The following is a 15,052-nucleotide window of genomic DNA, read 5'->3' on the forward strand; positions in this document are numbered from 1 at the left end:
TTCCTCCTAATACCTCAGCTACTCCTGGGAATGCAGACACACGTTCTCAGCACAGTGCCTGATACATAGTTTGTCCTCAGCCGTAGTAGGTGACTGTAAATAGTTGTAAATCATAGTTATAGCCCAGACATTCTAGTTCTTACGTCCTTAGATTTTCAGATGGGTTCATTTTAGCTGGAGATTCACTTTGCATTACTGAAGAGGGTTCCTTGTTGCATTTTAATTCTTACGGACACTGTACACAGTATCACCATCCTGAGATGAGGCCACATTATCAGTCATGGTTAAGAAAGTGATATTACAGGCTCTGTATTTCTTCTAAATCCTGTCTCTGCTGGGAGTTGCATGTTTCCTCTCCTTTTTTTTTTTTTTTTTGAAGTATCACACAAACTTCTCTTATTTGAGGACCATTTTTTTTTAATTATTTATTTTTTATTGAAGGATAATTGCTTTACAGAATTTTGATGTTTTCTGTCAAACCTCAGCATGAATCAGCCATAGGGATACATATATCCCCCATTTGAGGACCATTTTTAATAAAAAGTTAAAAGGTCATCAATTCAAGGGAGACTGTAAGTAAAGGGTACCAAAGTTACTTAGACTCAGGCATTGGGTGCTTGGCAAACTCAGGCAACATGATTTGCTCCAGGATCCTGCCCCAGAGTGGACCCAATTCACATATTTATTTCATATTGTAAACCACCCGTGGTGAGGTGGTGACACCCTGTTGTCAGTGGCTCCTGAGGAGTTGATGTCACGAATATGCTTTGGAGAAATAGAATAGCCTATTCTGGTATTTCGTAATGACCAATAAGTGATTATTTCTTTTAATTGTGTTTTGTGTGATAATACTATATTCAGTGAAATTTAAATGTGCCTATTAAATATCTGGCTAATTCTTAGAATAATTTTTATTCTCAGACCATTTATACCAAATACATATACTGTATTGTGTATATCATTATTTAGACTGTATTTGTGGAGAAGGCAATGGCACCCCACTCCAGTACTCTTGCCTGGAAAATCCCATGGATGGAGGATCCTAGTAGGCTGCAGTTCATGTGGTCGCTAAGAGTCAGACACCACTGAGCGACTTCCCTTTCACTTTTCACTTTCATGCATTGGAGAAGGAAATGGCAACCCACTCCAGTGTTCTTGCCTGGAGAATCCCGGGGACGGGGGAGCCTGGTGGGCTGCCATCTATGGGGTCACACAGAGTTGGACACGACTGAAGTGACTTAGCAGCAGCAGACTGTATTTGCCTTAAGTTTCAGACCAAATAATCTCTTCTAGTCCCCTGAGACATAATGAAATAATTTCCATTATGCACCTGTCAGTCTCATGATAATGTACTCAGACTTCAAGAATCTTTACATATAACTTCTTGTAAATCTGCAGTTATTTGTGTCAATGGAAAATATATTTTTTAGAAAGGTCAGGAGGTTGCCTTCTGATTCATGATTTCTGCCTAACTTCTTTAGACAGTTATTTCCTTTGTTGTTTTATACGAGTTTATTATTTTAGACATTAGAAAATATTCATTAGTCTTAAAACCTGAAATTTTTAGCTTAGTTTATATACTAGTCCCTGAAGGATAAGCATAGTGATTTGGACTTCTTACAGCATTAACCTATGTACTGCTGTATCCTGAAGGACGTAGGTTAATGGAGGACCCTGTTCAGTAGGTTGCTTGGACCCTGTTTGTGTATGCATACATTCAACAAAAGGTAAAGTCTCTGATGGTGGGAAACAATAAACAAAAAATTACTGAATAATTGCAAAGAGATGACAAGTACAGTAAAGAAAAACCAGGGTCCTGGACTGAAGAGTAGTGGAGGAACGGCTCCTGTATTAAGGTGACGGCTCATAAAGGCCTCCTTATCTAGACAGCCCTGGGGCAGAGACCTGAATGAAGTGAGCGCACAACCCCTGGAGGATGAGACTTTCAAGCAGAAGGAGCAGCAAATGTTAAGCTCCAAAATGGATATACTCCTGGAATATTCACGAAAATATAAGGAGATCAGTATGGCCAGAGTAGACCAAGCAAAGAGGAGAAGAGATAAAGTCCGAGAGGTGTTAGGGCCAGGATCTTAAAGGAGGGTTGTGAACATTCTAGAGAGGTGATTTGATTTATGGCTGAAAAGGACCGCTCTGGCTGCACGTGGACAGTGATGAAGGCATGGAGATCAGGGACTTTAAATGTTTTAGATGATGACCACCCTAGCCCCAGCAAGAAATACAGTTTGCAACATTACACTGGAGAACTGGTTCCAGAAGACTAGTCTGGGGGCAAGGTGGGCTCTGGAAACCCTCAGCAGAGAGACGGTCACTGTAGCCTGTCCCCAGAGTGAGTACTTGGGAAGTGAATGCACACGTACCTTGGATTTCTTCTGTTAAAAGAGAGACCATTAAAGAAAGAAAAAGTTTAACAAGAAATCCAAAGATTAAAAACATGCCATGAGACCTCCACTGTCCAGAATTCTTTCAGATATTTCAGAAGTATCAGTCTGGTAGTAAATTGCAAAGAATGAAAAATGCAGACCTGTAATATATGGTCCTTTCAGGGAGACTAAAGATTTGATACCAAGAATAGATTTGGTCTTTTTTTCTCCCATAAATAATGGTGTCTGTAGGTGATATAGAAAGATGAGGTTGATACCCAGAGCATAGAAAATGGTCAATGTAATAAAAAACCTTTTAGATTCGAGTTTAACTAAGTAAAATTTTGTCAACATAAATGTATTTTACCAACGGATTGTTTTCAAGAGGATTATTTTGAGGGGCAGTTAAGTTTACGTTTTGCAGAAGTGTTGGGGCAATATAACTCTTGCATCTGTGCAAAGTTTAATAACAGATAACAAAATACCTCTGGAAATGTTATTTTCCTGTGGCTGTTAACCTGCACAGAATAGATACTTGTTAAAACATTTCTTAAATATTATATTCCGTGTTACTCTAATAGGATTTAAATTGTGTGGGCTTAGGTGTGTTTATGGAGAAGGCAGTGGCACCCCACTCCAGTACTCTTGCCTGGAGAATCCCATGGATGGAGGGGCCTGGTGGGCTGCAGTCCATGGGGTCGCTAGGAGTCAGACACGACTGAGCGACTTCACTTTCACTTTTCACTTTCCTGCATTGGAGAAGGAAATGGCAGGCCACTCCAGTGTTCTTGCCTGGAGAATCCCAGGGACGGGGGAGCCTGGTGGGCTGCCGTCTGTGGGGTCGCACAGAGTCGGACACGACTGAAGTGACTTAGCAGCAGCAGCAGCAGCAGGTGTGTTTAGATGTGGTGTAGCTATAGGCATACATATAGATAGTAGTGATGCTCCTTCTTAGACCACAGTGATTACTGAATACTAAAATAGTAAACATGTTAAAGCTCTTCTAAATATCTTTTCTTTTGTAGTGTGGAAACCTTCAATTTTGAATGCTGATTGTTGGTGCTTTCCTTCTCTACTGAGGGACAGTAGTAGAATGCTTTAGACAGGAAAGACATTTAAGAAAGTTTTTATTCACCTCTCAGTAGGGGGAAGCCGCACACATCGTCGAGAGCCTCTAGTCCCCTTCCTTCCCTCAAACCTGTGTGTACAAGAGGACCTCCCGTACCGGAGCCCCACACCACCCCACGGGACAGCCTAGAGTAGTGTCTTTCACGTGCTTAGAAATGAAGCATCTATCTTCCACTAAAGAGGAAAAAAGTTGCCTTGCTGGGTGGGGCTTAGAGATCGGACAGAAGTACTGCTGAATAAATTTCAAACAAAAAGTTTAAACATTTAATGTCCTGTTTCCCAGATTTATAAAATACGTATGAATGTCATAAAGTCTGATAATGCCAAAGCGGCTTTGTCAGACTCTCCCTGGTGTCTAATGCTCAGAGATATCTCCCCTTTACTCTCTCTCTCAGCCTCTTACCAGAATTTCAGCAATGGAGTCCATGCCCTACTGGTTTGTTTGTTTTTTAACTCTGTATCAATCTCAAGAAAGAATTAGAGAAATGCTACTTCTTTTCTGTCATCTGTTTTTCCTCCCCCTCCTATGTTTTAAAAAAATAACAGAAAATTTAGATTTGTAGCAGAGAATCAAAGAGAAAAAAGAAAAGGGATATATAGTAAAATTGATGTAATGTCCTCAGAAACATTGAGAGTAGGCCACTAATTTATCTAGGTAACTCTCACTGAGACGGCAGGACTGGATAATGGGAAGGCATATTCAAAACTCTTCGGGGACATCAAAGCATACCTTATTTACACTTCTGATAATTTTTATTCTTGCCTTCCCAGGCTTTAGCCATATGGCTATGAAATCATGACAGAGCAAAGATCAGGAATTCAAATACATAATCAAATCATGAAAATTAATCCAGAAAAATAAACAAATAAAAGTAAATCAACCTTTTACAACCTTCAAAGTATCCTCCCTAAATCCTATTTTCATGCAATGCCAAATCACCAAATATGCTTATTTATGTTACCAATAGGCACAGTTATCGTTTGGATAAACTGATAAATGTGGAAACTAGAAAATTTGCCAGATAACTTTTTTTGGTGAATAACTCTCTAATTTCATTTCAAATTACTGATATGAACATTTAAGCATAACGTGTTTAATATACTGGTTTTTTATTATTGTTCTGCTAAAAAATATTTTTCATTCCTTAATACCATAATAAACCATGAAAGCATAATTAGATTGAATATATAAGCCTTTTCATCTTTTCTATTTCTGTTCGAATAGAAATATTTGCATAATAGTCATTGTAGCAAAACTGAGTTTTCATGTTTAATCTTTTTGTTTTTGACCCTTACTTCTTATTTCAAAATTCAAGGATGTTTGTAATTATGAAGTTGTTTTCTATTGAAAATAATTATTAACAGGCCTAAGTGGTATTCTGCATCATTTTTCTTTCAGTTGATTTTAAGAATTACCACAATGAAACATTTTTGAAAAAGCTCCACTTACTAATTATGGATATACTTATTTAACACTGTTTATTGGAACTGGCTTTAATCTGCAGTGTGTGTTGCTATCCGCTTCGACGTGCAGGTCATCTCACCTGTTTTTTCATTTTCGCTGTTGTTTAAATGTTCAATCCAGGTTCTACATGGTCAGCTATTATGAGCGGAATCACAGAATAGCCGTTGGAGCTCGCCATGGTTCAGTGGCCCTGTACGACATTCGGACTGGAAAATGTCAGGTAAATAAATCATTGTGACTTCCTCTCCATAAAGTCCGCAGGTTATTGAAAGGAGTGAGAGACCAGCACTTCACCAGTTGACGTGCTGAGCTGCGGGAACATTATGGATAATGCTAAAGGGATCAATAGTGTAATGAAGGACTCAGAGAATATAGAGCCCTACTGTCTTTATTCACTGGGAATGAAGGGCCGCCGCAGACTTGCTCATCACAGGGCCCTGAGTAAGGTAGTGGTACTCACAAACCCCTTTGCAATAAATCTTTTCTTCCTTTAAACAAAGTTTTCTGATTTTCTTATTCTTATCATGTGTTTTGTGGGGGAAAAAAACGTGATGATACATTATCATGATTAATGGCTAAATGAAAATTCGCTTTCTAAGTAAAATGAGATCTTTAGCAATTTGAGGACAGTATTCTACTCAGTTCAAGAAAGACAGAAATCACAATGGCATTTGGTGTGGTTCTGGAAGAAGGAAGCCAAGGCTCTATTTGAAATAATATATTCCTTTTTATGCTTTGATAACTTCCTATGCTTTTATACAACTTTATTATTGATGAGAAGTTCGTCTGGGTCTTCATCTTGACCACTTGGTTCTCCAAATGTGCCACTTGGGTAGATGGAGCACATCTAGCCCCACTTGATGTCAAAGTGATCAGTCTCTTTATCCCAGAGTCACCTTGTTGGTTAATGGCAAAAACAAAGCTAGTAGGCTGATCTAGCTAACAAAGCTACCTGATTGTGGTAATTTATAGTGTTCACTGATAAGTAATTCCAAGTTATTATCCCTTGTCTTCCACTGTAGCAATTATCAATGCTGCTATATTCAATCATATTAGAAATTGTATTCAACCATAATTGATATATTCAACTATATTAGGAGTTTTCAGAAGGAATATGAATATATCATGTAGCTAAATTTTAAATTGCCTCTTGTATTTAATAAACTATTAATTAGTTCCCCAAAAGCTTCTCTGGCAGCTTTCCATAAGATAGATCTAAGAGATGGTAGCAGATTGGTGGTAAAAGTTTCAGGGGTCAGACCAGCTTAGAGGGTATCATTCAGATTTAACACGTTTCTTTATACAGTCCTTCTCAGAGGCCCTGAGGCATGAGTGTCCATTGTGCATTTCCTGTGAGTGTGCACCATTTACCGCACTGATTAACTATTGAGTTTCTTTTGTGTGATTTTTCTTTTAAGACATTAACTCCTTGTTGGTGACTGTATTGCTTTACTCTGAGCTCTCACTTTAAGCAATGAAACCGGTCTGAATACTTGCTTTAAAAATCAAGTTACACGTTGCCTATAACGTTTTCCTCTTGAGAGACAGTCTCCAAGCATCATTTTCAGAATCAGTTGTTACATATTGGAGTTCAGTTGACCCTGAACGTCGCCGGGGTTAGTGATGCAGTGATGCAGTGGTAGTTGTAGAGTCAGTCATGTCCGACTCTTTGCAACCGCATGGATTATCTGTCCAGGCTCCTCTGTCCATGGGATTCTGCAGGCAAGAATACTGGGGTGGGTAGTGTTCCCTTCTCCATGGAATCTTCTCAACCCAGGGATCAAACCCGGGTCTCCTATACTGCAGGCAGATTCTTTACCATCTGAGCCACCAGGGAAGCCCCACATGTAACTTACAGTTGACCTTCCGTATCCCTGGTTCTGCATCTGGGGATTCAGACAGTGCTGGATGGTACAGAGCTGTCATAAGGACTAGAAATCCAAGTATGAGTGGACCCACGCAGTTCAAGCCCCTGTTCTTCAGGGGTCAACTGTATATTATTATTAGCCAGCTTTAGAGAAATAAGCCACAAGCATCCACAAGATGAAGACCAAAAAAAAAAAAAAAAAATCGAACAAGGTGATCTTTTCAAGCTTCTTTAAAATTAAAGTGAGGAAGCCATAGAGAGGACACCATTGCCACCAACAGAGGGAAGAGCGAGGCCTTGTCGTAACACCCAGAGGAGTGAAGGAAGAACCCCGATAAAGAGCTGATGAGGACGGAGCAGGCTGCCCTGAGCACACACCTCCTGACAGCTGCCCTGAGCACACACCTCCTGACACTTCCCCTCCCGCTGGTCTCAGCGATGATCTTAATCAACATGCAAAAAGCATGAATACTTTGAATATCTTATTCCTTTTAATAAAAGTATTTTAGAAACACTCATCAATCAATGACATTCTTTCTTAACAGAAATCTGTAACATCACACGTATTTCATTTTGTTTTCGTGCCTTATTTTACTGAATTTTGACATTTCAGTGTCCCTGTGATATTTTTCTACTTCAGCTTCTTGATTTTGATATCCCAGTTGTCATTAGTGTTGTACGACGGAATAACCTTTACCTTCCAGCGCACTGTGAAAGGGAAGGTTACCCTTTCCTCTCATCTTTCAGAGCATGAAAACAAAGCTAAATCTCTAAAATCAATCTTAACTGCTTTTGCCAGTTACCAGTTTTATCCAGTGACAATGAGCTCTTAAGGGATTCTCTTAATTCCTTCATGGTATTAGTGTTGTAGTGTTTGAAATAAGTGAGTCAACAGTTGAAACAGAATACATGAGTATAGTTGGCATGTTTAGAAATGGTATTTTAGAGGTGAATCAGAGGACTTGGAATTTTGAACTAGAAATGCAGTAAAATATTTTTTGAATTAGCTGTTGAAATCAGTGAACAGAGAGAGTGGGACAGTTATACTAATGTTGAACAAAGACATAACATATGACATAAAAGATGTAGAAGGGATACTTAGTAAATTCACTGGGCTCCAGGGGTAGGTTCCAGTTAGGTGGAAATATAAGGGGCAGCCACCTAAATGAGAGCCCCTACTATGGGAAGACGCACCGTGGCCTGTCCAGGATGCCAGAGGCGAGGCAGTGTCCTTGGGCCCAGTGGGAGCCCAAGGACGGAAGAAGGGGCACAGCACATACAGGGTCCCTGTCATCCTTCGATGGGCTAGCAAGGGATAGACTCAGAAAGTCAAATGTGTTTCCCTTATCTTTTGGCATTAGCATCTATCTTTCTTAAAGATCAGTCTTCTTACGACCTCTTCTTGTCAATCTAGTACAGGCGATTATACAGAACTGCAGCTAAATGTGCATTCAGTCTGGAATATGAACTTTACTCATATTGAGTTTGCAAGCTGTTGTCCAAATCTGCCTGCCACCTGTTGGAGTAAGTAAAATTTTACTGGGACACAGCCAGGTCGTTCATTTAAGGATCGCGTGTGGCTGCGGTCACACTGCGGTGGCAGAACTGGGTGTTTGCAGCCAGCAAAGACTGTGTATGGTCCACAAAGCCTAACACATTTATTGTGTGGCCCTTTCCAGAAAAAATTTGCTGACCTCTGTCTTAGGTAATTAGAGGAGGAGGAGTTAACTCATTCAACTGAAAAGTGATCTAAAGCAGCATAGGGGCGTCTCTGGTGGTCCAGTGGCTAAGACTCCACCTGCCAATGCAGGAGACGTGGGTTTGACCCCTGCTCTGGGAAGACCCCACATGCTGTGGGGCAACGAAGCCTGTCACCACAGCCACTGAAGCCCGCGTGGTCTAGAGCCCGTGCTGTGCAACAAGAGAAGCCACAGCAGTAAGACCACGCACCGGAGCTAGAGGGTAGCCCCGCTCGCTGCAGCTAGAGAAAGCCACGCACAGCAGTGAAGACGCAATACCGCCAAAAATGTAAAACTACATAGAAGTAAATTTTAAAATGTACAGTGTAATATATTGGAGAAGAACAAAGAGAAACTTGTGTGACTTAAATCTGATCGGAATGTATCTCAACTTTGCTGAACTGAGGCTTCCTCACTATATAGTGGTAACAGAAATAGTGCCTGTATGTGTGAGAAGGAAGGTAATTTATGTAAAATTCTTAACAAGTAGTATTCAGTAAGTGTTGATTATATTAAAATAAAATAAACTTGGAAATGCATTACATTGCAATGAAATTACATTAACTGTGGAGAATTTTAAAGATAAACCTTGAGACCTCAGAATGTTATATATATGTATATAAAGCAAACATCAGTAAGTGCTTAAAAAATGTTAGTCATCATAATTATTATTTAGTTATTAATTAAATAAGACAAAATCAACCCCAAACTTCTTTTCTCTCTTACTTAGGTGTACATGATTTCATCCTAGCTATATCTATTACAAGTTCTTTTTTAGGATTTTGTTGTAGTTGTTGCTCTTTATTCCAAACAATTTGATTAATCTTAAACGTAGAATGAGTAGAATATCAAACCAAGTATTTAACAAAGTTAAGATTATACTTATTGATCTGTCCTCAACCAACCATATATAATGATTATTCTTCATCTATCCTGATTTTTGCATAGCATTAATCTGTTGTCCTACTGATATATTTTTTAAGTAATTTTTTGAAATCATTACAAATATTACTTTTCATGTTCCTGCTATATTAAAATTTTTCTGAGTAAAGCTGATATTTAAATATGGTATTCCCAACTGCCAGCATATCTCAGTTTTTGGCCTATCTGTTTGCATATATTTAAAGTCTTATATTAATTAGCCCTCACTGAATTTTTTTCAAGGATTTTATTACTGTGTAATTTCCCACACCTGTTTGCTTCAGCATCGTTTTTCAGATATGAAAGATGGGGTTAGTGAGCCAGTCGTCTTGTGATTCTTATTCAGTTTCTAACTTATTAGCATAATTTTCTTTGTAGTTTCTCTTGCTTTCAACAGACGTGGCTGTGAATGTTCTCATTCTTATTTGCATGTTATTTATTCTTTATACTTTCATTACTTATCTCTGTTGAAACTCAGTCCAGTTTTTTTCTAAGCTTACTTCTTTATCATAAATTACAAGCCTTTTAATGCTGCTTAGATGGCTGCTTTTTTAACTCAAAAGAAAACTGTAGTTAGGATCTCAAGGATTGTTGTTTCCTGGTTTTTATTGGGTTTGGAGTTGGCTGAAAATTTTTACATTCTGCTTCATCTCTGGATCTGGTGAGCTGTGGCAGTGCCCGGTCTTAGTCCCTTCCTTCCTTCATCGCTTTCTCTTTCTTCTGTCTCTTTAAGCTTTGAAGCTTCCTGTAACAATTATTTTCTTACAGGAATTATTTTGTTTTCATTGACAATAATGACCTACTGATGCCTGGCCAGTCAAAATTGAGTAATTTCTGTAATTTTCTTGCACACCACCCCCCCGCAAAAAGTCCAAATATAATGCTTGAATGATTAGCTTTTACATGAGAACTAGGGAAAAGGAAGATACATATGTAGCTGGTGAAGGAGCAAATCAGCCTCCTTTTTCTCTGGAAAGTGAATGAAATTTATGGATTGTCTCCTCAGATTATAAATGTAATTCACACTCATTATAAAATAACCTCAAGCAATAACAAAATATTTAAAGTGGAAAGTTAAAGTCCACTGTAACTGTCCCTTGGCGTTGATTCCTGTTTAGCTATTTATTGTAAACACTTTGAGTCTTGTTTCTGAGATATACAAGTAAGATTATTCTCTCCCTCCTCCCCAATAATTTAAGGGTTTCCTGCAACCTGTTTTTACCTACTCACTATGAGTCCATATATCTCATTCAATAATAGCAAGTAGTGCCTACTGTTGGTGGCAAATAAAGCAAGTGTGGCTCCTGCCCTCAGGGAGCTTCTGTTCAGTGAGAGGAGACAAACAAGCTGAAGAAGAAAATATCAGGGAGCGGTGTGATAACAGGAGGAGTGACTGGCTGCCTACTGTAGGTGCTCAGGGGTGAGCACGTGGAGGGGGCTTCGTTTAACCCAAGACTATGTGACCACCTCTAAGAAGAGCATTATAAGGACAAGGAGCAATTAGGACAACACCTAAGGTGGGAACACCACTGGGAATTTGGGGGAACAGAAAAAAGACAACTGTAAAGTGCATTCATTGTGTTACCAAGTGGAAGAGAGATCTGAGGTGGAGTTTGCTAGGAAGGCAGGACCGATCGCGAAGGCCAGGGTGGGGATATCAGATTTTATTTCAGTGTGATGGGCTGCCATTAGAGAATTTCATGCCAGGAAATTATATGATGTTAAATGTTTTTTTTGCATTTTTCTTCTTGTAATTGATTTCTAGTTTCGTAACTTCGTGGTCAGAAATATATGATGTTTTTAGCAATTATTTTTTTCTTGCTTTGCTTTTGGAAGGCATTTGTTCTTTATTTCAAAACTTTGGAATCACAATAGACACAGTATTCTGCAGCCTAAAAAAAAAATCCTAATAGGACATCATAGCTAAACTTCCTGGTCAAACACCATTGTTCTAACATGTTCTTTACGAAATATAAAAAACATTATAAAGCTACTGTTCTGTTGATGAACTCTTCAGATTAAGTCCCGCTCTGGGCTCATACGAACACAGCTGCAATGAGCATCTTTATACACTGGTGCTTTTCTCTCTGTAGGCTAGATCCTAAAAGGAGGAACTGGTTTGATCTGTTTTTATTTGAAAAGATTAATGGCCGCTGAGCTGCAACTAGGGTTGTTGCAGTAGCAATGGAGAAATGCAGGCACGAGCAGGGTATGTTTTGGAAGGAGAGCCAGCAGGTCTTAATGATTGTTCACATGTCGGGTGCAGGGTTGGGGGATTCAGGGCGAGGCAATGGTGAGAGAAAGGAAGGGCTCAAGGGTGACTCATAGATTGGAGTCTTGAGCAGCCAGATGGATTATGGTGCCCTTAATAGCTGAGAGGAAAAACAGGCTACGTATGGGTGAAGGTCAGGATTTTAGGTTCTGGGCATGTGAAGTTTGCAGGGCTGTTTTAGTCTGTTTGAATGCCTACATCCTATTCCAGTACACAGGTGGAGGATTCATTAGCCGATCCTCTGTCAATGAACATTTAAGCCCCCTGCCCCCTCAATTTTCACCATTTTCAGCAGTGCTGAATTACATAGTCTTACTTCCATACGTTTTTCGTCTGTCTGATTTTCTTAGGGCTATTTCTGAATGCATAGTGCTAAAGATTTGTGCGTGTGATCACCAAAATGCTCTGAAACTGCTTTCTCATAGTTCGTGGGCATTAGCTTTTCCACACTCTCCCTAATATTCCTGTGAATGAAAGAATGACTCTTTTTTTAAAAACGGATTTATTTGTCTATGGCTGCACTGGGTCTTCACTGCTGCGCGTGGGCTTTCTCTAGTTGTGGCGAGCAGGGACTATGCTCTGGTTGTGGTGCGTGGGCTTCTCATCACTGTGGCGGCTCTCACTGCACAGCACAGGCTCCAGAGCACAGGCTCAGCAGCTGTGGCACACGGGCTTTAGTTGCTCCGTGGCAGGTGGAATCTTCCCAGACCAGGGATCGAACCTGTGCGCCCGTCATTGGCAGATGGATTCTTATGTACTGTACCACCAGGGACGTCCACAGAAGGACTCTTGAACTGCAGTCATTCTCATAAAGAATGAAGTTCCACAGCTGGAACTTCATTTTATTTATAAAAAATAAAAATAATTTTATGATAACTCTTCTCTGTATCAGACACTGAATTATGTGCAAGGGATAAAGATAAATAAATATAAACTGTTTCTTATAAAGTCCCTCCAAGGAATTTATACTCTGGACTAGAAGTCAGAGGGCTTCCCGGGTGGCAGTAGTGGTAAAGAGCCAGGCTGCCAGTGCAGGAAGCGTAAGAGATGAAGGTTTGATCCCTGGGCTGGGAAGATCCCTTGGAGAAGGAAATGGCAACCCACTCCAGTGTTCTTGCCTTGAGAATCCCATGGACAGAGGAGCCTGGTGGGCTACAGTCCGTGGGGTCACAAAGAGTCGGATACAACTGAAGTGACTTAGCACGCAAGCACTATAAGACAGATACAAACCCAGAGCTGAAATACTGTGATTGTCCCTTCCACGGGAGCGAGCTGGAGCATGGTGGGGAACACAGGAAGAGCACAGGCCCAGGTTTGTTTAGGTGACTAGAGAGAATGGTCTGGTAGGGCTCTCTAGAAAAGATATCAGAGCTGAACCATTAACTATAGGAGTTAGGCAGGAAGGGGAGGAAAGGGCCGTGATTCCAGGCAGATGACACAGCATCTGCAAAGTCAAGAGGGAGAAGAAATATAGCGGAAGCAGGTTTATGAAAACCTGAGAGATGTGCTCCCCACTGTGTGTATGTGAGTGGTTCCTGTTATAGCAAAAGCAGTACACTGGGAACCACACAAATCTCAGGAGAAAAACAGTCATTCCAATAGAAAAGTGGAGACACCGCTTCTCTGTGCTTTTTTTTTTTTTTCTTTTTTGGGGGCTGTGTAGCTTGTGGCATCTTAGTTCCCTGACCAGGGATCAAACCTATGCCCCTCAGTGGCAGCAGAGAGTCCGAACTGCTGCACCACTAGGGAATTCCCTCTATGTCTTATTGAATGCTAACTCAGTAATATAGATTTTATAAATCAAGTTTACATGGCATTAGCAAAATGTAAAGCAAGAACTGAATGCTGGCATTTTCCATAAACAGTCGTTTTAGGAAAAGGGGGCTTGGCAAGATCTGAAAATGTTTTCAGCATGGGATTCAAAGCATTCTGATGAAAGTGAAAGTGTTAAGTCGCTCAGTCGTGTCCAACTCTTTGCAACCCCCAAGGACTGTAGGCTCCTCCGTCCATGGGATTCTCCAGGCAAGAATACTGGAGTGAGTTGCCATTCCCTTCTCCAGGGGATCTTCCCAACCCAGGGATTGAACCCTGGTCTCCCACTTTGCAGGCAGATTCTTTACTGCCTGAGCCTCTAGGGAAGCCCTAATTTTCTCTAATGCATTGAATTCTGGCGAGCACTCTAAGGTTGCTGCATATTGCAAGGAAGCTAACGTTCAGGCTCGACAGTGTCAGCAAACACGCTTATATGAATAGAAGTTTGGAGAACAATGTCTTTTTCTCTCTAAAAATAACAAAGATTTTACTTCTAGTTAGGAGGAGTAATGGCCCTTAGGGGTTTGGTGGGCAGTAAGACTGATGTTTCTTTATGGCAGAGTTTTGAAGCTTCAGGCACAGTTTTCACAGAGCAGAAGTCTATAACGCTTATACATCAAGGGCATTTATGTGATGATTGCAAAAATTGCAGTGAGGATTGACTACAGTGCTTAGTCAGGCCGACATTTTAGGCCTTTTCTTCCTGTTCTTTCAGGAGCTGGTTTTGTGGCAGGTGTTTCCTATGACATTCAGGAGCAGCAACCAGAAATACAGCAGAAGGGATGATGATAAGATGAATGGTTGAGGAAGACAATGGTTTTCTGACGCCCTGTTGAATTACCTAACAAGCTTCCCATTTTAAAAATGCAATGCTATTTAGAGAAGAACCTCTAGGAAGACAAAGAGATATATAGAACAGTCCTTGCAATTAGACCATCATTTACCCTGAAAGTTTAAAATTTTTTAAAGAATTATTTTAATGGAGCACATACAGGTGTATTTTTCTGTCGTCTCTCTGCCTCATCACTCACTGAGTGTTTCTGAAGTCCATGTTGTACTTTGAATGGTAATATTTAAGATTTTTACACTGAGGAAAAAAATTAATTCATGGTAATATCTATAGTTGGAAATATGTGAAACTGTTTGTTTCCAAACACAACAGTTATTACGAGCATTTCAATGTCTTTGTAAAAGCATTGATTCCCAAAATTCACATTTTATCTACATTTCTCAATGCCATTTAATTTCCTTCCTAGCCTTTTTATTTTTCCTGTCAGTATATAAAAAATGAGAATATTGGCATGTGTCTATGGATAGATGTATTTATGGATTCTGTATATATTTAGTCCAGAAAATTCAAAAACACGAGGTAGGAGAATCACAGTGCACTGAATTGATTCTGGATTCAGTGCCTTGTATCCTTTATATCCAGTCCTGATATATAAAATACTTAAAATCTGGTATATT

The 15,052-nt window shown here is 39.9% G+C and overlaps 1 protein-coding gene across 4 annotated transcripts in view; it reads left to right on the forward strand.

Moving 5' to 3' along the window:
• WDR7 (WD repeat domain 7) overlaps positions 1 to 15,052 on the forward strand; it is a 354,748-nt gene that overhangs the window by 278,042 nt on the left and 61,654 nt on the right. For all 4 annotated transcript variants that reach the window (XM_027526250.1, XM_027526251.1, XM_027526252.1 and 1 more), the window contains one exon: positions 5,095 to 5,194. In XM_027526250.1, the coding sequence (XP_027382051.1) occupies positions 5,095 to 5,194 (100 nt within the window). The remainder of the gene's footprint in view (positions 1 to 5,094; positions 5,195 to 15,052) is intronic.

Source organism: Bos indicus x Bos taurus, chromosome 24 (genome assembly GCF_003369695.1).
Source record: "Bos indicus x Bos taurus breed Angus x Brahman F1 hybrid chromosome 24, Bos_hybrid_MaternalHap_v2.0, whole genome shotgun sequence".
Taxonomy (NCBI): Eukaryota; Metazoa; Chordata; class Mammalia; order Artiodactyla; family Bovidae; genus Bos; species Bos indicus x Bos taurus.